Source organism: Eleutherodactylus coqui, chromosome 6 (genome assembly GCF_035609145.1).
Source record: "Eleutherodactylus coqui strain aEleCoq1 chromosome 6, aEleCoq1.hap1, whole genome shotgun sequence".
NCBI lineage: Eukaryota > Metazoa > Chordata > Amphibia > Anura > Eleutherodactylidae > Eleutherodactylus > Eleutherodactylus coqui.
This window is the reverse complement of record NC_089842.1, coordinates 28868764-28894958: the sequence shown is the minus strand read 5'-3', so window position 1 is coordinate 28894958 and position 26195 is coordinate 28868764. Positions and strand designations below refer to the sequence as shown.

At 50.1% G+C, this 26195-nt stretch overlaps 1 protein-coding gene across 3 annotated transcripts in view; it reads right to left on the bottom strand.

Moving 5' to 3' along the window:
- LOC136631987 (beta-1,4-galactosyltransferase 3-like) overlaps positions 1-26195 on the bottom strand; it is a 51978-nt gene that overhangs the window by 9733 nt on the left and 16050 nt on the right. Inside the window, exons 1-5 of one of the 3 annotated variants that reach the window (XM_066606509.1) lie at positions 20833-20896; positions 19956-20525; positions 3152-3387; positions 1326-1513; positions 157-279 (exon numbers count right to left, since the gene is read on the bottom strand). In XM_066606509.1, the coding sequence (XP_066462606.1) occupies positions 157-279; positions 1326-1513; positions 3152-3387; positions 19956-20220 (812 nt within the window). In that variant the 5' untranslated portion in view covers positions 20221-20525; positions 20833-20896. Of the gene's footprint in view, positions 1-156; positions 280-1325; positions 1514-3151; positions 3388-19955; positions 20526-20607; positions 20714-20832; positions 20897-26195 lie in introns of those variants that run through there. The other 2 variants (XM_066606507.1, XM_066606506.1) reach the window with 2 other exon arrangements.

The following is a 26195-nucleotide window of genomic DNA, read 5'->3' as shown; positions in this document are numbered from 1 at the left end:
GCTCGTGCCTTGAGTCAACAGTGGAGATGACGAGTGGTGACATAATCTGCTGCATCAGAGGTGCAGCTGCACACAAACTACAATAAGGAGCTGCCCGGTCAAAGACACATGACGATGGCAGTTGCCACATATCCTGGCACAACCTGTCCATTTTACCTGACTGCAATGTCATCGTCCTCGCCGCCCCACCCCCAGTAGTTGTTGGGAAATCCATTCATCTTCATGTACTGCTCTGGGGTGAGTGCAGAGACCCCACCGAAGTACGACTTGTAAGGCAACCTGTAAAGGGAAACATAAGAGGTGTGAGAACAAGTGAAAAGTTGGGTCCTGAGGCTGCAGGGTGGGGGGATGGCAGACCTGCAGCAGACTTCACCCCTTCAACTATAAGGCTCCAGATTGTACTGTTGTTCAGAGGCTGCATTAACCATGTAATGACTTGTAAATCTGCTGCTGCAGCCAATGATAGCACTCGACACTCTCATTGGCTGCAGCAGCGTGTCTGGAGATGGCTCCAGTTGAGTACAGCATGTAAAGATGACATTAGCAGACGGGCGAGCTGGAGGCGGCGGCAGAGGGGGGCGAGCTGGAGGCGGCGGCGGCAGAGGGGGGCGAGCTGGAGGCGGCGGCGGCAGAGGGGGGCAAGCTGGAGGCGGCGGCGGCAGAGGGGGGCAAGCTGGAGGCGGCGGCGGCAGAGGGGGGCAAGCTGGAGGCGGCGGCGGCAGAGGGGGGCAAACTGGAGGCGGCGGCGGCAGAGGGGGGCAAGCTGGAGGCGGCGGCGGCAGAGGGGGGCAAGCTGGAGGCGGCGGCGGCAGAGGGGGGCAAGCTGGAGGCGGCGGCGGCAGAGGGGGGCAAGCTGGAGGCGGCGGCGGCAGAGGGGGGCAAGCTGGAGGCGGCGGCGGCAGAGGGGGGCAAGCTGGAGGCGGCGGCGGCAGAGGGGGGCAAGCTGGAGGCGGCGGCGGCAGAGGGGGGCAAGCTGGAGGCGGCGGCGGCAGAGGGGGGCAAGCTGGAGGCGGCGGCGGCGGAGGGGGGCAAGCTGGAGGCGGCGGCGGAGGGGGGCGAGCTGGAGGCGGCGGCAGAGGGGGGCGAGCTGGAGGCTAATATGGCCATCAGCTCTGACTAGAAATCGCTTCCCTCCCTGTAAAGAAACACTAAACACTGGAAGGTAATGCTGGGAAATCAGCACCAGCGTACATAAATGTACTGATAGTCTATAAGAGAACTGTTCCCCCGGGGGGCTTGTGCATTGTGGTAGGGTGGTCGCAGTAGCCGATAGCAAGAACACACGTACAGAAATCAACCATCAGTAACAGAAGCGCGGCACCCACTTATATCCAAACTTGTCCATGGCGATCGACACGTGTTTTGGAAACTTGTCGCAGGTGTACAAGTTGCGATCGTCCTCGGGAATGAGGTCCACGTCATGGAAGAACATGCAGTCCCAGTCCTCGTCCTTCATCGCCTCCTTAAAGCCGACGTTCAGCAGCTTCGCCCGATTGAAGGTGTAATTGTCCGTCTGAAAACACAAGAGAAATATTTGTCAGAGGGGACCCCAAAAAAAACTCACATTACCCCCCCCTTGTGTATAACGCAATCTCTTAAATAGCAGTCACCCAATATACTATTCTCAGGAGTAATCCCATACTAGACTAGTACACTTGTGCCCATTCCCGATAGCTTGTAAGGGGAAGCGGGCACAGGATACAAAAAGTCAGGTGATGTGCTACCAAAGTGCCTATACAGCAATGCCAACTGTGTGCGCCACTTCTAAGCAGGTGATGAGCGGCTGCAAGGCCATCTGTTGCCGCTTATCTATGGAGGATGATAGACTTTGCACTGTGAGGCCTAATCTCCTAGAGCTACTATACATTGTTGGAGCGGTAGGTATGGCCATGTGCCTCTCGCTGCTCAGATCTACGCGTTTCAGACTCCTGCATTCCAGGTAATAGGAGGTACTGATATTTACGAGGAAGGACCTATTTATAACGATTCTCTTACACTACTGCCAGGACGCTAAACTGTAAGATAATCCTGAGTGACAATGCGGTGACATCGCTGACAGCTAGAACGCCTCGCAGGAGTGGAATATCGGACACTAAAGAGAACAGGAGACTCCCCTGTCCATATACACTACTAGAGGATACTGGGTGGGGGTTATTCTCCTACCCATAAACCCTACTAGAGGATACTGGGTGGGGGTTATTCTCCTACCCATAAACCCTACTAGAGGATACTGGGTGGGGGTTATTCTCCTATCCATATACCCTGCAATAGGATACAAGGAGCTGGTATTCTCCTGTCCATATACCCTACTAGAGGATATGAGGAGGGTAGTATTCTCTTGCCCATAGACCCTAGTAGAGGATACTGGGTGGGAGCTATTCTCCTGTCCATATACCCTAGTAGAATACACGGGGAGGAAGTATTCTCCTGCCCATAGACCCTGCTGGAGGATATGGGGAAGGGGGGGGGGGGGGGGGGTTCTCCAGCCCAAACATCCTACTAGAGCATACTGGGACGGGGTTATTCTCCTGTCCCTAGAAGAAGATACGGAGAGGAGGGTATTCACCTGAACATATATCCTACTATGGGATACAGGGAAAGGGTATTCTTCTGCCCATATACCCTGCTAGTGGATACTGGGTGGGGGTTATTCTCCTGCCCATATACCCCGCTATAGGATACAAGAAGGGGTTATTCTCCTGTCCATATATTCTCGTAGAATATACAGGGAGGACATATTCGCCTGCCCATAGACCATGCTATAGGATACTGGGAGGGGGTTATTCTCCTGCCCATATACCCTGATAGGAGAATAGCCCCCTCCCAGTATCCTCTACACATATACCCTGCTATAAGGATACAAGGAGGGGGGTATTCTCCTGTCCATATATCCTAGTAAAATATACGGGGAGGAAGTATTCTCCTGCCCATATCCTAATATGGTATACAGGGAATGGGTATTCTCCTGCCGATATACCCTTCTAGATGATACTGGGTAGGGGGTTATTCTCCTGCCCATATACCCTGCTAGAGGATATAGAGAGGGGGTATTTTGCTCAGGCCACAGAGGGCTAAAACACAAGTTTAAGATATGCAATTCCCTGCATTATCTCTTCTGATTTTATTACTCGGTGTTATCAGCCACTCCTACCTGCTGGATGATGTAGATCCCATAGTTGAGCTGCTGCCGCTGCAGGAAGGGGTGGAGATAATACAGAAGATATTTAAGGTGCTGCTCCCGGTTGCGGTGAGGGATAATGATAGCGGTCTTGTGCGTAGACTCGCAGTCAGGTGGCTTGTACCGGCCTCCTTTGGTCACATATGGGTTCTTTTGGACCACCTCTTCCAGGGTCAAGACCTCTGGCAACTGGACGCGGATGGGTCCTCCTGGAAACAAGAAGAACAGGTCAGCATTATACTGTATACCAGAGCTGAGGGAGGAGATACATCTGAGCCGCCGCTCTGCTCCACCACTAAACATCCCGTTACGTGCTATATCTTCAAGAGATTGTTACTTAGGTTTCTGTACTGCATTCACTTCCAAAGCTGCATTCAAAACTCTGCTGTTTCTCTCCATCTCCCTGGAGCTGGACTGAGGGTCTGTAACAGAAGGAGGCGCAGAGAACGATACAAGACCACCCAACACCGCCTCATGAAAAGCACCAGATGTGTTCCGGTTATTACAGCGCTGACAGATACCACATAACAGTCACCATTTTCACAGCTGCTTTGGTAGTGACAAGAGGATAAGCCATGATGTAACATAAGATAATGAAAATATGTTTATGCAAAGTGACTGAACAGAAGAAAAGCCGCGGAGGAGGCTCATGATGCGGAAATTCACAATACGAGGAAAAGCAGATACACGATATGAGGAGGCCATGATGTGCAGATACACGACATGAGGAGGCTGAGACATGGAGGAAATACACGATATGAAGGGACCTGTGTCGTAAAGAAGATACACGATAGGAGGCGATCTGTAAGGTGGAGGAGACTCATGCTGAGAAGGTGGTGTATGATATGAGAAGATCCACATAACATGAGGAGACCTGTGAGGTGAAGGAGATACACAATATGGGGAGAAATGCCCTGTGATGTGGAAACAAGATATGAGATGACCTGTGAGGAGAAGCAGATACAGGATATGAGACTCGTGACGTGGATTCATAATGTGGAAGAGAAACACAATATAAGGAGACCCGTGAAGAGGAGATACATGATATGAAGAGATACGTAACATGGAAGAGATACCCAATAATGAGGAGATACACGGCATGAGGAGACCCGAGATGAGGAGATACACAATATAAGGAGACTCGTGCGGAGGAAATACACAATCTGTGTTGAGAAGCAGATGCACGACACGGGGAGACCCGTGCCGCGCAGGAGATGCACGACACGGGGAGACCCGTGCCGCGCAGGAGATGCACGACACGGGGAGACCCGTGCCGCGCAGGAGATGCACGACACGGGGAGACCCGTGCCGCGCAGGAGATGCACGACACGGGGAGACCCGTGCCGCGCAGGAGATGCACGACACGGGGAGACCCGTGCCGCGCAGGAGATGCACGACACGGGGAGACCCGTGCCGCGCAGGAGATGCACGACACGGGGAGACCCGTGCCGCGCAGGAGATGCACGACACGGGGAGACCCGTGCCGCGCAGGAGATGCACGACACGGGGAGACCCGTGCCGCGCAGGAGATGCACGACACGGGGAGACCCGTGCCGCGCAGGAGATGCACGACACGGGGAGACCCGTGCCGCGCAGGAGATGCACGACACGGGGAGACCCGTGCCGCGCAGGAGATGCACGACACGGGGAGACCCGTGCCGCGCAGGAGATGCACGACACGGGGAGACCCGTGCCGCGCAGGAGATGCACGACACGGGGAGACCCGTGCCGCGCAGGAGATGCACGACACGGGGAGACCCGTGCCGCGCAGGAGATGCACGACACGGGGAGACCCGTGCCGCGCAGGAGATGCACGACACGGGGAGACCCGTGCCGCGCAGGAGATACACGACACGGGGAGACCCGTGCCGCGCAGGAGATACACGACACGGGGAGACCCGTGCCGCGCAGGAGATACACGACACGGGGAGACCCGTGCCGCGCAGGAGATACACGACACGGGGAGACCCCTGCCGTCCAGGAGATACACGACTTGAGGAGACCCGTGCCGCGCAGGAGATACACGATATGAGGAGACCCCTGCCGCGCAGGAGATACACGACACGGGGAGACCCGTGCCGTGCAGGAGATACACGATATGAGGAGACCCGTGCTGTGGAGGAGACGGCGCTCCCAGCAGGACGGTCTGCCCGGGCCACGATAATCACTCAGGGACTGGTTTGCTAGTACTTTCACAGATGAACACAAGTTCTAGTGTTGGCCGGTCAGAATAGACGCTGAACTCTTTTCTCTGCCAAGACAAACTTGATGCCGGCTGCCAGTCTTGACGCTCCACCGCCTGTGTGATAAAGTACACTACCTGCAAACACTAAAGGTGCTGAGGCCAAGGAAAGCATTAAAGGCACCTCTCTAATATCTAATGTAAACACAGCCCCGACCACGAAGGTCTACAAAGAATGAAATACCAGGGGTTACACCCAGTCGTACTTCAGTCACATCCAGAGCTGCAGTCATAGTTCTGCCAGTAACCTACCACTACTCTGCAGGCGCATCGCTGTGGACCAGATAGAGTCTCATGGTCTTCCTCAACCGATCCCTGTGGTCACCTCACCCGATTAGGGCGCCACTAGGGACCGGCAGTAGCGGGGACATTCCTATTCACATCAATGCATCATTAATTGCCCCAAATGGCAAGAATGACATAATGACCAGCAGGGGCTGCGTAACACTACATCTCCAACAATGCAAAGCAGCGGAGCATGCTTCATACCCGTGGTCCCCAGTGTAGGCAAGTATATACCCCAGTCCACAGCTGTCTGGACATGCTGGAGAACTGTGGGTAAGAGACTACACCGAGCCAGCAGGGGGTGCTGAACAGGTGAAGTCAGAGCCAACAGTAAAGTAACCGAATTGTGAGTGCAGCTGTATGTGACCGCAGCAGAGGCCATGATGGCAGCGCCGCTTATCTCACTGTATGATGATTAGGATGAAGCCGTTTCCATCCTGTCGGGTCATTAGAGGCCACAATCATTTCCCATGCATTAATCACCTCCTTATGACCACGAATGGTAACATTCTCATAGCTGCTGACATAATTAGCGCGGTCATTAGCGATAATCGCCTACTCAGACTCTTTAGCCTGTGAACATGTTAAGGCTGCAGCCAGGGATCAATAACGTCAACAAAAACCGCGCAGTCGCAGGCAATAACACGATTACCAAAGTCAGTGACCGATGAGAGGGAGCGGAGGGCCCAATCGGAGTCGCCGGCATCCTTTAGAATCCCGGATGAAAAAGCGCCATTTCATCAGAGCAAATGCTGGAGGGTATAACAGCGCCAAACGGAGCTCAGTGGGTTCCATTCGGCACCGTTTGAGTCCGGTATAGGCTAGATCCGGCATTTCCACTTTTGCCCATCAGGCACCAACTTGAGAGTGAGATTTCGTTACTTTTACTTTCACCCAATCTCATGATGCATCAGCCAAGCATTAGTCAAGGCTATACCATTTGTGCCTGCAGGTGGAGCAGCTTAATTATCATTACCGTCTACATTCACCTAAATAAGCCATAAGTATAAAAATCAGGAGGATGAGCTGTGATCTCCTCTATTATAACTGTGTGATCAGCATCCAGTAACTGACAGGAGTGCCTGTATCCTCCTCTAAGCAGTTTTTGTAGTAGATCCATGTAACCACATCACACAATGAGAAACGGACTAGAAAATGAATCCATAACCTACCAAGTAGACCTGACCAGGTCAGAACGGAGATCACATGACCATCTGAGGAAGAATAGGCCAAAGGTCTCAGACAGAAAGAAATAACTAACTAAGCAAGGTAACACTGACCAACACACACTAATTATATATATATATATATTTGTTTGCCCGAGCCAACGAGCTGGGATGGGGTGTTACTTAAGGTCCTTTTAGACAGGGCGTGCTGTTGGACAAATGATGCCCAGCACTCGGCCCAGTGGTGCTCGCTCCAGCATTATTACACAGGAGCGAGTATCGCTAGCATCGCTCACAGCGGGTTGTGCAGAAATGACTGACTTCCATTTACATGGAACGGCGCGTTGTTCAGTTTTCTGCATGCACGCGTTTACACTGGGCGATTATTCTTCAGATCTCTGCGGGATGTGTGCAGAAGCTGAACGAAGCATGAGAAGAGAATTAATTCTTGTTCGACATTCAGTCGGGGTGTGCCTTTACAATGAGCGATGATCTTTCCGTTTCCTGCTGGATGCTGAAATCTGAACAATTTAATAATTCTTCATTATGTGATCACAGATTAACGTGCCATTAAAAAAAACCTCCAGGACTTTTGTAACAAACTGTGTTTCAATCCCTCACCTTTCTGAAGATCTCTGCTTGCTGTCAGTGAATGTGAACATTCTTGTTTACATCAAGGGGCTGTTTGCATACAATGACAGCGAGCAGAAACCTTGAAACTGCTGAAGAACCCCTAAACCGCAATTCTGGCGCCGAAACTGCAACTAAGGTTTTGTGAAGAGTGGGCAATGCTTAGCGCGGTGCTGCGCCCGGCCTGTCAGATTGGCTAAAGGCCGGCGCTCGCATATGGCATTTTGTGCATTTTTGAAACACAAATAAAAAAAAAAAAAAAAAAAAAAAAAAAAAAAAAACACGGCTGCACACGTCCGTGATGGGCTCCGCCGCGAAATTCCGCGGCGGAGCCCGTCACGGCGCCCCCCCTGGAGACCCCATTACTTACCTGCGGATCCGGCGTCCTCGCTCCCGCATGACGCTTACCCGCCCACCTCTGCCGCGTCATGTGACACGCCCAGCGCGTCACATGATGCGGCCGGCCGTGTCACATGACGCGCCAGCCTCGTCATATGACGCGGCGGCGGCGGGTGGGGAAGCGTTTTCACGCTATCTTCCGCTGTGCTACAGCGGAAGATAGCGTGAATGGACGGCTTCCATTGACTGCAATGGAAGCCGTCCGCGCGTACACCCGCAGCAAATAGAGCGTGCCGCGGGTGAGGACGGGTGAATTCACGGTGCGGAATTCGGCGGTGGAATTCCGCACCGTGAGCCCTGAGCTATTAGGTTCAATAGAACTACGAATTACGCGGCGGAAATCCGTTCGTGGGAAGGCGGCCTAATAAACACTAACTTCTAACACACGTGATTAACTATATATGCGGTTCTGAGAACCACCTGACTTGATGCAGTTTTTTTTTTATTGCGGCTCAGAAACGCAACAAAAAATGCCACCTGTAAACGCAGCCGATGCCCAACAGAAATTGGCGTAAATTATAGCCGACACCCGCGCCAGCCTCTAGCCGATGCACGCTTCCTCTGGCGCTGCCAAATGCGACATATTCATTAAGAGGATTTCGGTTTTAATACATTTGTCGCACTTCTGCCGACGGAAACTTTTCTCACACCGACGGATGAAACAACCTGCCAACCAAACGGGTCCCGAAGTCTATTAGAAAGTTCCAGAACTTCTCAGTATGTATTAACATTGATGAAGCTCTCGCTAACAGGTGGGGTCGTCACTTCACACGATGGGAATATCGCGAGGATACGGCATCGCTTTACGATCCGGGGGGCTGATCTGTAGGACCTCCACCGACCCGCAGGATGAAGAGTAAGATGAAACGGAGGGGTGGAGGGGAGAGAACACTCGGATGTGTGTTCGTTCGTCTGCCGTACGTTCTGAGTGCGCCTGTTGAAGGTCAGGTAGGCGAGCGCCAATATGGTTACCTTTACACGGGGCGATTATCGCTGGAGACATAATCTACAGCCGTCCCGTATACAAGCAGCCGCCGGGCATCGAGCGACAAGTCTCTTAATTGTCAGAGTCGCTTACATTTTCTTTTTTTTTTATTTAATTTTTTTAATTAGTAGAAAAAAACTGTAGAAATTTGGTATTGTGGTAATCGCACGGATCCGCAGAATAAAGAGAACGCCATTTTTTATGCACTTTGTACGCATTAAACATAAGACTCCACCCCCTCTCCACCTCCCCCCAAAAAACAGTGCAATATGTTTTAACTTTTCACCTCCCTTAGAAATGTTTCCGTTTTCCCCTAGATTATAGGTCACCCCTGTAAAATACAACTTGTTCCGCAGACGGGAAGCCCCCTGACCGCCACCGAAATAATAAAACTTGTGGAGAAGAAAAAACGAATGGAAAAACTGACACTGTAGAGAAAACGTCTCATCACAGGCAGGACTACAAGGAAATGTAACACCTACATTTTACAACAGGAGAGGTCACAGCTCACCTCCTCCCCTTCCCTGCAGAGCATGCCCACTGTCTACCATAGAAGTCAGTAGTTGATGGTCACAACCTATCCTCTCTCTACACAGATCACACTACGACATGTTCTCACTAGAAGTCTATAGGTCATAGTCACAGCTCACCTCCTCACCCTCCTTGCACAAGTCACAAAGCTTGCCACCATAGAATTTAATAGGTCCCCTTCTGTCCATTGTGTAGCCCGTGACTTCTGCCGTAAAGCAAACGCCGCTAAGCGCATCACTGCAGTTCAGGCAAGATGGCTGCCCCGGGAGTCATGTACAGACAACAGACTAGCAAAATCATCTACAGTCAGCAAATAGAAACGGATTAGAAAAATGGAAAATGTGATGCCAATTAGTAGGAAAAAAACAAATAAATAATAAAAAAAAATATATATTATATATATATATATATATATATATATTACATTCCGTTTAACCCCTTAGCACCCCAGAATGTATATGTATGCCCAGGGTGTGCGAGGTCCCAAACGCTTCCCCGCAATGAGATCAAGAGGTGACATTTGGTTGTCATGGCAACTTAGGGCCTTCTGAAGGCCCCCAGGATTGCCATGTTTGTCTGCCTATTTAGACGGGCCTGTGGCCTATGTTAATAGAACGGCTGCAGAAATATCATACACTGCAATACTGAAGTATTGCAGTATATGGTATAAGTGATCCAATGATTGCAAGTTCATGGGGCCATTGTTTGCCTAGTGTGTATGCCGTAAAAACAATTACCCCGCAAAGATGGCGAAATTGTATTCCCCTCACGCCCCCATCCCAATTCACTTCACATAAGGGGTTAAATATGTCATATCTGACAGCTCAGAGGGCAAATAAAAGTTCAGTGTTGGAGTGTTCGGAAAGGGAGATGAACCAGAACAAGCGGAAGCTCCTGTGTCAATAAGAACGCTGACCGCCGCCGTCGCCGCGCCCCACAACGCATCAGTCAGAGTGGAGCTGCAAACAGTAAAACTACAACGAGCTCTCCGGCGACAATGAAGACCTTTACAAAAGCGCACAATACGGAGAAATGTCACCTTGTTAAGCAAACAAATGTTGCATAATAGCCTAGGAGACGGCAGCCGGGGCGAACTACAAGTCCCAGGCCCGAAATCAATAAGGCGACGCTGCTTGTATTTGCCTAATGGGAATCAGATACTAATATACAGGGAAGAGTAACTATGCAAAGAGCAGAGTAGTCAGTGCAGCCTGTTAGACAGAACTTGCCAGGGTAGACAGGAGCCGTTTCTGATGGGCTGAAAGGGAAGAAGCCCATTAACCCCTTGAGTGGCGGGTTTCCTACCACCCTGTCGTGCCCACCAGGGCAGGTTTTTTAAAATGGTCTAATCATTAAATTTCAACTAATTTTGCAGTTGCGTCTCAAGAGCCATAACTTTTTCATTTTTCCATTGACACGGCCATATAAGGGCTTGTTTTTTATGGGACAAGTTGTGATTTTTTAAACGGAGGAGGAAAAAAAGAAATGGGGAAAAAAGAAAAAAAGGGGCCATGTCATTAAGAGGTTAAATAATGTATTAACTTCCTTCTCTGGGTCATTACGACGCACACGGATACCACATGTGTGATTGTATTTTTTATTTTTTACAAAGTAAAGGGAGACGAGTGTTTTTTTTTATTTTTTTTATAATTTTTTTACTTTTTTTTTTTTTTTAATTTTTTTTAATTTTTTTTTTTTTGTCCCTTTAGGGGACTTCTACAGGGACCCATCAGGACCCCTGATCACATTCCGGGGGTCCGATGGTGACAGCCCTTTACATGCTGCAGTGACAGCCCTTTACATGCTGCAGTCACATAGACTGCAGCATGTAAAGGGTTAACACAGCAGAGATCGGAGGTTTTCTCTGATCTCTGCTGTAAGAGCTAGTACCTAGCTGTCCTCTGACAGCTAACAACCAGCTCTCCCTGCCACAGAGACCATCGGCTTGCTTCTGACAAGCCGATGGTCTCTATGGCAACTTGTAAACAAAGCAGGACATTGCCGACATGTCGGCAATATCTTCTGCTGGTTTTTCAAAGCCCTTGCTTTGTTCTCTGTGGGACTGTGCAGGCAGAGCACACTGTCACAGCTTGTGGCATTGTGCTCTGCAGCTCCCATAGTGATACATAGCCCGGAAATCTTCCGGGCTATGTTGCTATGAGCAGTGGAGCTCGTCCACGGAAATTTTCCGGGCGTGCCACTCAAGGGGTTAAAGGGGTTGTCCAGTTGTAAACTATTGACGGCCTATCCTCAGGATAGTAGATTGATGGGGTGCATTATTCAAGACACCAACCAATCAGCTGTTTGCCAAGCCAGTAGACTTATACACTGAGCTGATTTCTGCAGGAAGTAGATAGCTCCGGTCTTACTATAGTGGCCAGGCTTGGTTTTGCAGGTCAAGTTCCCATTCATTTTAATGCCTGTAATACCAAGCTTAGCTAATACAGTGAGAAATTATCTTCGTGCGCGAGCTTGCCGACTTTGGCGAACAGCTGAGCAGCGGCGATCCTAGGCGATAGAGCCTGACAATCTATTATTGATGACGTATCCTAAGAATATTCCATCAATAGTTTACAAGTGGGCAATCATTAGTGGGGAACCTAGTTTACTGGATCCCACAAACGCTTATTACGGCATGTCATGTCACAAAGTGCCAGTCCGGTGTAAAATGAGTCAGGATGTGTGGGGGTCAGCATGGACGTAGTTCAGCTGTGTGTGAGATGTCTGGGAATCAGGATGGATGTAGTAGAGCTGTGTGTGTAAAGTCTGGGAATCAGGATGGCTGTAGCAGAGCTGTGTGTGTGATGTCTGGGAATCAGGATGGATGTAGCAGAGCTGAGTGTGTAATGTCTGGGAATCAGGATGGATGTAGTAGAGCTGTGTGTGTGTGTAATGTCTGGGAATCAGGATGGGTGTAGTAGAGCTGTGTGTGTAATGTCTGCGAATCAGGATGGATGTAGCAGAGCTGTATGTGTAATGTCTGCGAATCAGGATGGATGTAGTAGAGCTGTGTGTGTGTAATGTCTGGGAATCAGGATGGATGTAGTAGAGCTGTATGTGTGTAATGTCTGCGAATGAGGGTGGATGTAGCAGAGCTGTGTGTGTGAAATGTCTGGGAATCAGGATGGATGTAGCAGAGCTGTGTGTGTAATGTCAGCGAATCAGGATGGATGTAGCAGAGCTGTGTGTGTTTAATGTCTGGGAATCAGGACTGATATAGTTGGGTTGTGTGTATAATATCTGGGAATCAGGATGGATGTAGTAGAGCTGTGTGTGTAATGTCTGGGAATCAGGATGGATGTAGTAGAGCTGTGTGTGTAATGTCTGCGAATCAGGGTGGATGTAGCAGAGCTGTGTGTGTAATGTCTGCGAATCAGGGTGGATGTAGCAGAGCTGTGTGTGTAATGTCTGCGAATCAGGGTGGATGTAGCAGAGCTGTGTGTGTGAAATGTCTGGGAATCAGCATGGATGTAGTAGAGCTATGTGTGTAATGTCTGGGAATCAGGATGGATGTAACAGAGCTGTGTGTGTAATGTCTGGGAATCAGGATGGGTGTAGTAGAGCTGTGTGTGTAATGTCTGCGAATCAGGATGGATGTAGCAGAGCTGTGTGTGTGTAATGTCTGCGAATCAGGATGGATGTAGCAGAGCTGTGTGTGTGTAATGTCTGGGAATCAGGATGCGTGTAGCAGAGCTGTGTGTGTGATGTGTGGGAATGTACCATGTAGCATAGCTATGAGGCGCATTGCGCCACCAGAAACACGGATACTATAATTTCCTAATAATTACTAGTCTTATAACTAAGAAGCCGCCAGGTAGGAGGTTTCTCACCCGAGGAGGCTGGGTAATCACAGATATTTCTGTTGTCAGTTCACTTTTTCTGTGCACAGCGCCTAATCAGTCCCAAACATGCAGCGCTGCTCCTTTAAAGGGCCCATTCCCAGAGGCGTATTTTCTGTTCGTATTACGCGCATATTTATAAGGACGTAATACATAGAGCATCACTGATCTGCGTTGGTGTACTCAGACACATATTGGATTAGTATAATAAATACATTATAGCACGGCCCACATTCATCTGTATTTACGGACAGAAAACAATAAAGTCAATGGGATCGCGTGACGACACAGCAAATAGGCAGCCGCGCGTCTGTTCATTTTTACGCATGTTGCCAGAAGACAGCGGTGAGAAGAAACTGACAGCAATTGGCCGTTCCGCGTTTTTTGTTTTTGCACACAAGTAAAGGCGCGGCGAACACGGGCGTGAGTATGCCACGTATTTTTCATGTGCGTAAATCTCCGTGGCCCGTATTGTGTAATGGGCACCAAAATAGGACGAGCTGCGTTTTTTTCCCCCCACATTCGTGATAAAAACAGGCAGGTCTGAGCGGCCCAACAGGAACCAATAGGATACGCGGGATACACGCGCCCACGTGAGCGAACCACACGGACGGAAAGAAAAGTGCACATGCATCAAACACGCGTTCACATACACACGCAGGGAAGAAGGTGCGTTTTTCAAGGACTGAAACTGCATGTGTGTGACGGGGCCCCAAGGCTCCAGAGGCATCAAACTTGTACAGACATCTCACAGCTGAGGGTTTGTTACAACTGCATCCAGTCTAGACAAGCTCTATGTATCAGTGCAGCATGGTTAATATACAGGATTACCTAGACTGGAAACAACTGTGACAACCCCTCAGCTGTGCGAGGAGTTCGCTCTGTACAGAGCGGCTGGTGTCCCCATTCACTGACAGCAATGATTGTCCCTTGTGAAATAGGAATCCGGGTCTCTGAGGACAAGTTCACGAGAGTCACGAGACTGTACTGCGATCAAGGGCATGCGAGTCACGGGCGTAGGCGGGCGGCGGCACACCTCATCATGGTGCAGTGCTACTTAAAGGGATGATTCTCACAAAATGCTAGTTATGGGGGCAGAGCCCACCCCACTGGTACGCTGCCCGCAGGACCTTTCTGCTGCAGTCGGAGAATTACGGATCTAACCCCGTTTTATAAGGTGATGATATATGACCGTCCTGAGAACGAAGCGGCTGATTTAGCGCTGCGCCCCGTTCTAAGCCCCGGCCACCAACTGTACGAGGAACAGCAGCCATACCCCTTCATGTGCCACAGGTACAACACAGCCAGGCGGTGGGGGCGCAATGCTAAATCAGTTCTGCAACCCCTTCAACCTCAGGATTAGTGGAGGTCCTTGATGTCAGAATCCCACCAAACCAAAAGGGACGTCTCCTCAACAGATCACGGCTGCAGCACATGGGAGACCCCAATGACATGTATGTAGGGGCCGATTACTACAGGGGCCCCCTCTAATGACCTAATCGGGCAGCTCAAACAGTACCCTCTGAATGGTGCAGCCCGACAGCCGTCCCGGCAACTATTGCTCCTTGCAGTCACACAGGAGCGGTGGTCTGCCGGAGATTTCATCCAGCCGCCCGTCTCCATTCGCTGCAAAGCTGAGTGACTCCTGTGTACAACGAACGAGAAGTCGCTTAGTAGTCATTCCGTTACAGCTCAATGGAACGGACTACTGAGTGGCTTCTCGCTCGTCGCCGGGGGCCGTGTGTACTCGGACCTTTACCCAGAGACGAGCGGGCCGGGTAGACGTAAGCGACCCAACCTAGTAACTGCCTAGGGCCATTCCGACGAGAACAGTCATGGTTACGGGGCCCGAGACGCCATCACTAGAAGAGTATCTGCACGCTACGGAATCCGACGCAGATTTTTCATGAATTCTGCCTCGCAGACCGGCTCCAGAAAGCGGCATTTAAGCCGCGGATTTCGGCTGGGAATCCGGGTGTGGATTATCCCGGCGGATCTGCTTTAAGTAGCGACAACTCACTGAACGCAGAGTCATCTGTGATGGAAGAATCTGCGTTGGATTCCACAGCGCGATTACCCCCCCACGGCTCCCGATTACCCCCCACGGCTCCCGATTACCCCCCCACGGCTCCCGATTACCCCCCCACGGCTCCCGATTACCCCCCCACGGCTCCCGATTACCCCCCCACGGCTCCCGATTACCCCCCACGGCTCCCGATTACCCCCCCACGGCTCCCGATTACCCCCCCACGGCTCGCGATTACCCCCCCACGGCTCGCGATTACCCCCCCACGGCTCGCGATTACCCCCCCACGGCTCGCGATTACCCCCCCACGGCTCGCGATTACCCCCCCACGGCTCGTGAATACCCCCCACGGCTCCCGACACTCCACGCTTCATCTGCTCTATGTACATATGTATTACAATACTGCCTGTGGAACGGCTATAAGCCCAGGTGCCAGTTAGCAAGTAGCAGAGGTCTACTGCATACAGTGCAGATCAGCCGCAGCGCCGACGGGCACCTTGGTGGTGACACTTCAATGACTGATGGGATACGACACTGCAATACTTGCATGTGTCCTGAAGGCGGAGAGGGGAGGAAACCCCTGACACAGAAAACCCCCCGAACAAGTCGATGGCGCCTGATCTGCAAGAACAGAAGGATGGGGCATAGTGACAGCCGTTCCTTATTGGGAGGTCCCAAACTTATTACATGACCAGCTGATATACATCTAATGTGCCCGAGCGGAGCCATCCCGCCGCCAGCAACAGGTGGGAGGGGGAGGAGAGGGAGAAGTCGGCTCATGTCCCACGGAGCGGTGACAGAGTTCGCCCATTCATCGTTCATTCACATTCACTGCACCCCGTTTTGCAACAAGATGTAAACGAGCGACGATTTTTATGCCTGCGGGAAATGAGCAACAAACAGGAAGCAAACAAATTCTCGTTCCTCGTTCAATTGTTTGCCGTGTTTACGCAGAAAGATTATCCGTCAAATTCGCACGATCCAATCATTTTTTGGACTACAGTCGTAAAAGGTTCCTTAAGGCCCATTTACATGCCGCAAAAATCGCTACCAAAAAAAAAAATCACTCAAAAGCGATGCGTCCAAACGTGCGGCCATCGTGCACTTTTCGTGCTAGTTGATCATTAAATTCAAACCAGCCTAAAAGTCATTGTGTGGTCTTACCAGGACCGCAGGCCGAGTGCTCGCGGGGAGTGCTGATAGCATTGTTTCAGCTATTTAACCTATCGGAGAGCAAAGGAGCTGAATGCAGATAAGAGCCTCCGGCTAATTACTACATGCAGCTACTGACTTCATTTCCATGCTAATAAGTGATTAAGCAGCTGAGTAACTATCGAGTTGCTACATAATAGTTTATGCTAAATGATCGCTCAAAGCTGTCACTTAGGCTGCCTGTCCACGGGCGGGTTTGAATTACGTTCCCCACGGCAATAATCCGGCCGCGAGGGACGCAGTCAACACTATGGAAAGCGCTTTTCCCTGTCCACGAGCGGAGAATCATTGCGATTTTCCGCTCTCTCCCAGCAATTAGCAGCATGCTGCAAATTACTGCGATTCTCCGCTGTCAGCCTGTCGGTCAGATGGATCTCCGCTGTCAGCCTGTCGGTCAGATGGATCTCCGCTGTCAGCCTGTCGGTCAGATGGATCTCCGCTGTCAGCCTGTCGGTCAGATGGATCTCCGCTGTCAGCCTGTCGGTCAGATGGATCTCCGCTGTCAGCCTGTCGGTCAGATGGATCTCCGCTGTCAGCCTGTCGGTCAGATGGATCTCCGCTGTCAGCCTGTCGGTCAGATGGATCTCCGCTGTCAGCCTGTCGGTCAGATGGATCTCCGCTGTCAGCCTGTCGGTCAGATGGATCTCCGCTGTCAGCCTGTCGGTCAGATGGATCTCCGCTGTCAGCCTGTCGGTCAGATGGATCTCCGCTGTCAGCCTGTCGGTCGGATAGGCTGACAGCGGAGATCTGTCTGCCGGCTCCTGCTCCCTGGCGGCGGCTCCCATGGCAGAGATCCGCCGCGGGATACCGCAACGACCATGGACAGGGGGCCTTGAACTGTCGTTTGAGCGCTCATTGCTCCCTGTAAGTGGGCCTTTAGAGGTTCTCTACTGTTTACGGATATATCTGATAACAGGGATGGCCAGAAATCTTCCCCGATCACTGCGATATATTTATCTGATATAACCTCCAGAGACATTTACATATGTGACTGATATCAGCCACACCTCTTATACGCTCTAGTACTAATATAACCTCCAGACATTTTACATCATATTTGCCTATTATCAGTCGCTCCTCTGATAACGCTCAGTCACATATTATGTAAATGTGGCAGGAAGTTATATTCTGCAGCAGTGTAAGAGATATCAGCAGGTTAATGTCTCTGGAGGTTATATCAGCCGCTCCTCTTATAACGCTCCAGTACTGATATAACCTCCAGAGATATTTACATCATATATGGGACTGATATCAGCCGCTCCTCTTATATCGCTCCAGTACGGATATAACCTTCAGAGATATTTACATCATATATGGGACTGATATCAGCCGCTCCTCTTATAACGCTCCAGTACGGATATAACCTCCAGAGATATTTACATCATATATGGGACTGATATCAGCCGCTCCTCTTATATCGCTCCAGTACGGATATAACCTCCAGAGATAGTTACATGATATATGGGACTGATATCAGCCGCTCCTCTTATAACGCTCCAGTACGGATATAACCTCCAGAGATAGTTACATGATATATGGGACTGATATCAGCCGCTCCTCTTATAACGCTCCAGTACGGATATAACCTCCAGAGATAGTTACATGATATATGGGACTGATATCAGCCGCTCCTCTTATAACGCTCCAGTACGGATATAACCTCCAGAGATAGTTACATGATATATGGGACTGATATCAGCCGCTCCTCTTATAACGCTCCAGTACGGATATAACCTCCAGAGATAGTTACATGATATATGGGACCGATATCAGCCGCTCCTCTTATAACGCTCCAGTACGGATATAACCTCCAGAGATAGTTACATCATACATGTGACGGATATCAACGGCTCCTCTTATAACGCTCCAGCACTGATAATCCCCAGACACACAGGTTTCACCAGCATCCACACCCCAATAACTATGAAGTGTTCTGTAGTTTCCTATTACAGTTCGTGATTCATTCTTTCATGATCTCCACTGCCCACTCTTGCTCCAGCGAGATGCCGATTTGTACAGTCCTAATACTTCTCACAGCTGAGGGTTTGCTACAACTGCAGTCTCACAGTCTTCCATAAACTATACACATATACCGCCATGACAGTTCGACCTCTATGTATCCGATCCATTCAGCAATACTACCTAGACCGGCCCCTCGGACCCCTGACTGGGGGTCCCGCTGCATGCAACACGGTATCTCTTTTGGCCAACCGAAATGCGTCAGAGCACGTTCACACGGTGTAATTGTCCGGGCGGAAAACGTCCACGTCAAAATACACCTCTGTGAACTCTCGGATTCCAGGCGCGAATACGCATCCAAACCGGTGAGGAATATTTTGCCGCGGATTTTGAAGCTGTATGGATTACAAAGCCAAAATCCAACGTGGAAAACTAAAACCGTGACGTCACTTACTATTCTCCGCGTATCTTAAACACACGTCAGGAAGCGACGCGTCGCCAAAGCGGAGTCCGTTTCACTGCTATATGCAACGGTTTTCAAATTGCTTGCAATATCGCGCAGCCAATAAGAGGGGGGGGGGGGGGGGGGGTCCGCAGGACGTTAAAAAAACGGTATACGGGCTTAAAGTGAAGAAAAACTGAAAACTCACCTATCCCGGCAGCTCCCCGCCCAGCGCTGCCCGCCGTAAGGAACCCAGAAAGAGCAGCAGGTGACTACTTGCTGTTCCTTGTGCGTGTAACGGCTCAGCCAATCACAGGCTGCAGGGCGATTCTTTTACGCCGAATAAAGCCTGTGAGTGGCTATCCAATCACACGCACAACGCATGGCCCGTGACCGCCCACCGCCTCTACCAGGTTCCATGCGCTGGACACCGGAGCTGCAGCGCTGGATGCGTGAATATTCAATTTCTCTTTTAAAAAAAAGTAATACGGCTTAAAACTAAGTCTGGGAAAACTCGTTAAACAATCAAAAATAGCCGTAAGCGCCTTTAATTAATCTGTTATTTGTATAGCGCCAACTTATTCCGCAGCGCTTTCAGTTAATTTATTACCCCCCACCAAGCTGGGTACTCATTTTACCGACCTTGGAAGGATGAGTCGACCTTGAGCCGGCTGCCTGACCCATGCTGGGATTGAACCCGTAACCCTCAGGTCGTGAGCGAGAGCTTAGGATGGCATTTTTGCTGCCTTTACGTTCTGCGCCACACGAACCTTTAAAGATCACATTCAAAATGGTGCCGAATCCAGATAAAACATCAGTATTGGCATCACAACACGCTCAGATGCACGGCGACCACTACATGTGGCCTTCCACTAACGGGGTGGAATCAGGTGATCCTGCTTAACCAATTATGGGCAGTGTTACATGCAGGGGCGATGTCTTATGCCCCCCCCCACCAGGAAGTTGTGAGGCTGTTCAGTGATGCCGCTGCCCCCCAGTAACTTGGCACCAATCTAGTGTTGATGGGTTGTAATTGCTAGGAGAGCAAGTTGACCACTTACCTATATACGGAGAAACCTCTGGGCAATATGGCAGCTGCTCCTTCCGCACGGCCGGTCTGGCTATCAAACTGAGATTGGCGTAGACGTCACCAGGCAGAGAGAGGTTCTGGGGGTTCAGGAGTACAAGAGAGGGGGACCCATTCTTGTAAAAAATACCAAAGAAATACGCCACCCGCTTGCGGTAACCTTCTCTGTACAGCAAAGCCATGACCACCAGCTGAACGCACAGGAACACCAGCAAGTAGCGGCCCTTGGCGATAGTCATGATTCGCGAGAAGCGGCAAAAACACGCAAAAAAAGAAATCTCGCAGCGCCCGCGTATCTCCTCCGGATTAGGGTTCGGCAAGCAGCAAGTTTCTCCTCGTCTCCCGATCAACGAAGATAAGAAGATGTGTCATCTCTTCACACCGCGGCCGGGAAACTTCACGAGGAAACTAATATGGCGGCGCGGCAAAAACTTCATAAAACCGTAAGGGAGGTTTAAGGCACATGAGCTTCGTCCCGTCTTCAGGTGCCGCTGCTGTTTCATAGGGATCCAGGGTCGCGATGGCAGAGGAACATCTTCAGATCCTACAAGACAGGAGAAAGGAATGGTGGTTAGATGGCGGTCACCACAAGCCGAGGAAGAGTCATAGATGGAAGCCCAGAATACCTGGAGCTGTGTGAATGCAGCCAGCTGAGCTTGTGGCACTCACTAGGAAGTGAGGCTGAGAACAAGAGCAGGAGGAGGAGCGCCGGCCGCCGCTGCTCTCACACAGCCAGCAATTAGGTAACTAGTCCCATGAATAAAGGAAGAGAGAGAAGGGAGCGGTGGAGACAAAAGCAGGAGATAAAAGCAAATTCCATCCTTGAAGATGCAAATAAGAGCTTTAATTACACGGAAGGAGCCGGGTTGACACATTTCACATCTCATGGCTGCTTAAAGGGGATGTTAAACAGTTAAAGCACTATGGCACATGCTTCAGATGCTTGGCCCGCAGGGTGGCAGTTGTGAAGCCACTCCTGGCCAGGGACTGCAACGGAGACTCAAGGACAGCTGGGAGTGGCACCAAACATGTCACTCTACAGGTCCCACATGATTATCCGGCAGCTCCTGTATTCACTCATTAGCGTTAGTGGTCTCTGCAGTGACCCCCTCCCCCCAACCTCTAACACTGGAGCAGCTCCTGTACTCACTCATTAGCGTTAGGGGTCCCTGCTGTGACCCCCCCCCCCCATCCCCCCAACCTGTAACACTGAAGCGCCTCCTGTACTTACTCATTAGCGTTAGTGGTCCCTGCTGTGACCAGACCCCCCCCCCCCCAACCTGTAACACTGAAGCGCCTCCTGTACTCACTCATTATCGTTAGGGGTCCCTGCTGTGACCAGGCACCCCAACCTGTAACACTAGAGCAGCTCCTGTACTCACTCATTAGCATTAGGGGTCCCTGCTGTGACCCCCCCCCCCCCCATCCCCCCAACCTGTAACACTGAAGTGCCTCCTGTACTCACTCATTATCGTTAGGGGTCCCTGCTGTGACCAGGCACCCTCAACCTGTAAGACTGGAGCAGCTTCTGTACTTACTCATTAGCGTTAGGGATCCCCGCTGTGACCAGACCTCCCCAACCTGTAACACTAGAGCAGCTCCTGTACTTACTCATTAGTGTTAGGGATCCCTGCTGTGACCAGACCCCCGCAACCTGTAACACTGAAACGGCTCCTGTGCTCACTGATTAGCGTTAGGGGTCCCCGCTGTGACCAGACCCCCCCCCCAACCTGTAACACTGGAGCAGCTCATGTACTTACTCATTAGGGGTCCCTGCTGTGACCAGACCCCCTCAACCTGTAACACTGGAGCAGCTCATGTACTCACTCATTAGCATTAGGGGTCCCTGCTGTGACCCCCCCCCCCCATCCCCCCAACCTGTAACACTGAAGTGCCTCCTGTACTCACTCATTATCGTTAGGGGTCCCTGCTGTGACCAGGCACCCTCAACCTGTAAGACTGGAGCAGCTTCTGTACTTACTCATTAGCGTTAGGGATCCCCGCTGTGACCAGACCTCCCCAACCTGTAACACTAGAGCAGCTCCTGTACTTACTCATTAGTGTTAGGGATCCCTGCTGTGACCAGACCCCCGCAACCTGTAACACTGAAACGGCTCCTGTGCTCACTGATTAGCGTTAGGGGTCCCCGCTGTGACCAGACCCCCCCCCCAACCTGTAACACTGGAGCAGCTCATGTACTTACTCATTAGGGGTCCCTGCTGTGACCAGACCCCCTCAACCTGTAACACTGGAGCAGCTCATGTACTCACTCATTAGCATTAGGGGTCCCTGCTGTGACCCCCCCCCCCCATCCCCCCAACCTGTAACACTGAAGCGCCTCCTGTACTTACTCATTAGCGTTAGGGGTCCCTGCTGTGACCAGACCCCCCCAACCTGTAACACTGAAACAGCTCCAGTACTTACTCATTAGCGTTAGGGATCCCCGCTGTGACCAGACCTCCCCAACCTGTAACACTGAAACAGCTCCTGTGCTCACTGATTAGCGTTAGGGGTCCCCGCTGTGACCAGACCCCCCCAAACCTGTAACACTGAAACGGCTCCTGTGCTCACTGATTAGCGTTAGGGATCCCCGCTGTGACCAGACCTCCCCAACCTGTAACACTGAAACAGCTCCTGTGCTCACTGATTAGCGTTAGGGGTCCCCGCTGTGACCAGACCCCCCCCCCAACCTGTAACACTGAAACGGCTCCTGTGCTCACTGATTAGCGTTAGGGGTCCCCGCTGTGACCAGACCCCCCCAACCTGTAACACTAGAGCTGCTCCTGTACTTACTCATTAGCGTTAGGAATCCCTGCTGAGAGAAGACCCCCACCACCACGCGAATCACTGGAGCAGCTCCTGTACTTACTCATTAGCATTAGGGGTCCCTGCTGTGACCAGACCTCCCCAACCTGTATCACTGGAGCAGCTCCTGTACTCACTCATTATCGTTAGGGGTCCCTGCTGTGACCAGACACCCCCAACCTGTAACACTAGAGCCACTCCTGTACTTACTCATTAGCATTAGGGGTCCCTGCTGTGACCAGACCTCCCCAACCTGTATCACTGGAGCAGCTCCTGTACTTAAGGCCCAATTAGACAACGATTATCGCTCAAATTTCGATCAAAAGCAGTGTTTTAAACGATAATCGTTGTGCCTAAACACGCGTACATCATGCAGTTTTCGGTAATGATTCTCTCATTGATATCTTTCTGAGAACACAGCAGAAGTATGCAGAAGACAGCGCTCCAGCCCCCCCCCCCCCCCCACTCAGTGGGTATCCAAGGCGTGCGACGGGCCGGCCCGGCCGGTATATAACGTGTGCGACGGGCAGCGCAGTTTGTGAACTGTTCACATGCTGTTGTGGGCTCATTCCATGTCAACTGGCCTAATTTGGGCGAGGATCCCTGGTCAACCAGTTGCAGTTTTGCTGCAGTCTTTACGGCATGTTCCTCTCATCTTCACTTGGTCCAATATATTCCAGGCAGGGCTCCACAAGCATTGGTTTGGTGGCTAATAAGGCTTAACGTTCTGAGCATTCCACTTGCCACTTACCAACATATAACCTTAAGAAAACCCTGGAACCAATTGGAGGATTTTTTTTATTTTACCTTTAAAAAAAAAAAAAATGATAAAAATTCATAAAAATGATTTTTCTTTTTTAACCAATTTCAGTGGGGGATAAAACCGTAAGTATGCAAGCAAAACAGAAGCCCCTTACCAGTGCTTTGGTAGCCACTTCTACTACTCACTGGCCAAATTCCAGCTTATGCAAGCCATTTGTTAATGAGTTATCGGTTCCGGAACTTGTGGACAATTTTGCCGCAGCATTTAGCAGCCACTTTGGGTTTTATTAGCCACCAAACCAACGCCTCGGGAGCCGTGCCGGCAACATCTGCGAACTCTACGCAAAAAGCGGACACCGCGCACCAAGCTTCAGCGAGATCACTTGCTTCGGTCACGAACTCTGGCAGCACAAGCTGGGGTCATTTTTCTAAAACGACCCGTTAGCCGAAAGCGACCTTTATAAAAATGGCTCTCGTGCCTGAACCAAGCGGAGACCGCTCACAACTTAATATCGGCGGTGGATGAACAGTCGGTAAAATTTCAGAAAAACTGAAGTTGGCTGAGCCGGGACCGTGAGGCCACTTGGCATGGAATGACCCTTGATCTAATCTCCCGATAACCCCCCCCCCCATATGTGATCTATATACAAGCTGCCTCCCCCCCCCGTACATCTCTGACCATCTTTGCCAGGATCTGATCTGCAACTATCAGTTGGAGTACGGATTTCACCCTCAATGTCAGGGGCCTCGTGTGGCGCTGAGGGTTAAAGCAACAGTTTACAGTCCTAAGCTCTCGCTCACGACCTGAAGGTTGCAGATTCAATCTCCGCTTGATTTCGGTAGCTGGCTCAAGGTTGACTCAGCCTTCCATGATCGGTTAAATGATGGTAATGAATTAACTGAAAGCGCTGCAGAAGAAGTTGGCTATACAAATAACAAGTCCCCCCCCCCCCCATTCAATGTGAATGTTTTTATTGAGGGAGAGGCCTGCAGAATTGTGCAGGTCCACCATAAAGTTGTATCACCGGTATCTACAGTGCCTGTCTGGGGATAAAACCATTTACTACTGTTTGCCATCTGATAAAATGTCTACTTAATATCTGCGAAAGAACGAAAGAAAAAGAAACACATAAAATCTGCTAAAGTATCTAGTAAAAGCAGGGAAACCCCAGCAGATGCCAAGCTACCTCGTACGACGGTCCCAGCCCAGAGCTCCGTCCCCACTGCAGAGGACAAGTCCCAGCAGCCCATGTAACGGACGCCTCAACGTCTTGGCCTTCCCACAATAGAAGAACATCCATTACTGGTGGATTCTTGAGGACAAACACCGACTCACTCATCATCTTCACAAGGCAGCAAGTGGCTGCTCAACGGGTCACAGCTGAGCGGAGCCGAACAAAGGCTGCTCACAATGTGCCAGAGATATAGAATCACCTGCCAAATCCTATCAGCCCTGTATGAGCAGGACCGAGACCAAAGGAAGGTCTTCATGGTTCAGATAGGAACGTTATCTACAATCAGGGTGGGAATCACCGCAGGGAACATGTATAGTGTGAGTTACTATAGAACCGCTACTGCACGCACATAGCAGAGGGAAATGTAGAATACAGGTGGGGGTGGGAAGGGGCAGTATTATAGTAGTTATATTCTTCTACATAGGGGGCAGTATTATAGTAGTTATATTCTTCTACATAGGGGGCAGTATTATAGTAGTTATATTCTTCTACATAGGGGGTAGTATTATAGTAGTTATATTCATGTACATAGGGGGCAGTATTATAGTAGTTATATTCTTGTACATAGGGGGCAGTATTATAGTAGTTATATTCTTGTACATAGGGAGCAGTATTATAGTAGTTATGTTCTTGTACATAGGGGGCAGTATTATAGTAGTTATATTCTTGTACATAGGGGGCAGTATTATAGTAGTTATATTCTTGTACATAGGAGGCAGTATTATAGTAGTTATATTCTTGTACATAGGAGGCAGTATTCTAGTAGTTATATTCTTGTACATAGAGGGCAGTATTATAGTAGTTATATTCTTGTAGAAAGGAGCAGTATTATAGTAGTTATATTCTTGTACATAGTAGCAGTATTATAGTAGTTATATTCTTGTACATAGGAGGCAGTATTATAGTAGTTATATTCTTGTACAAAGGGGGCAGTATTATAGTAGTTATATTCTTGTACATAGAGGGCAGTATTATAGTAGTTATATTCTTGTACATAGAGGGCAGTATTATAGTAGTTATATTCTTGTACATAGGGGGCAGTATTATAGTAGTTATATTCTTGTACATAGGGGGCAGTATTATAGTAGTTATATTCTTGTACATAGGGGGCAGTATTATAGTAGTTATATTCTTGTACATAGAGGGCAGTATTATAGTAGTTATATTCTTGTACATAGAGGGCAGTATTATAGTAGTTATATTCTTGTACATAGGGGGCAGTATTATAGTAGTTATATTCTTGTACATAGAGGGCAGTATTATAGTAGTTATATTCTTGTACATAGGGGGCAGTATTATAGTAGTTATATTCTTGTACATAGGGGGCAGTAATATAGTAGTTATATTCTTCTACATAGGGGCCAGTATTATAGTAGTTATATTCTTGTACATAGGGGGCAGTATTATAGTAG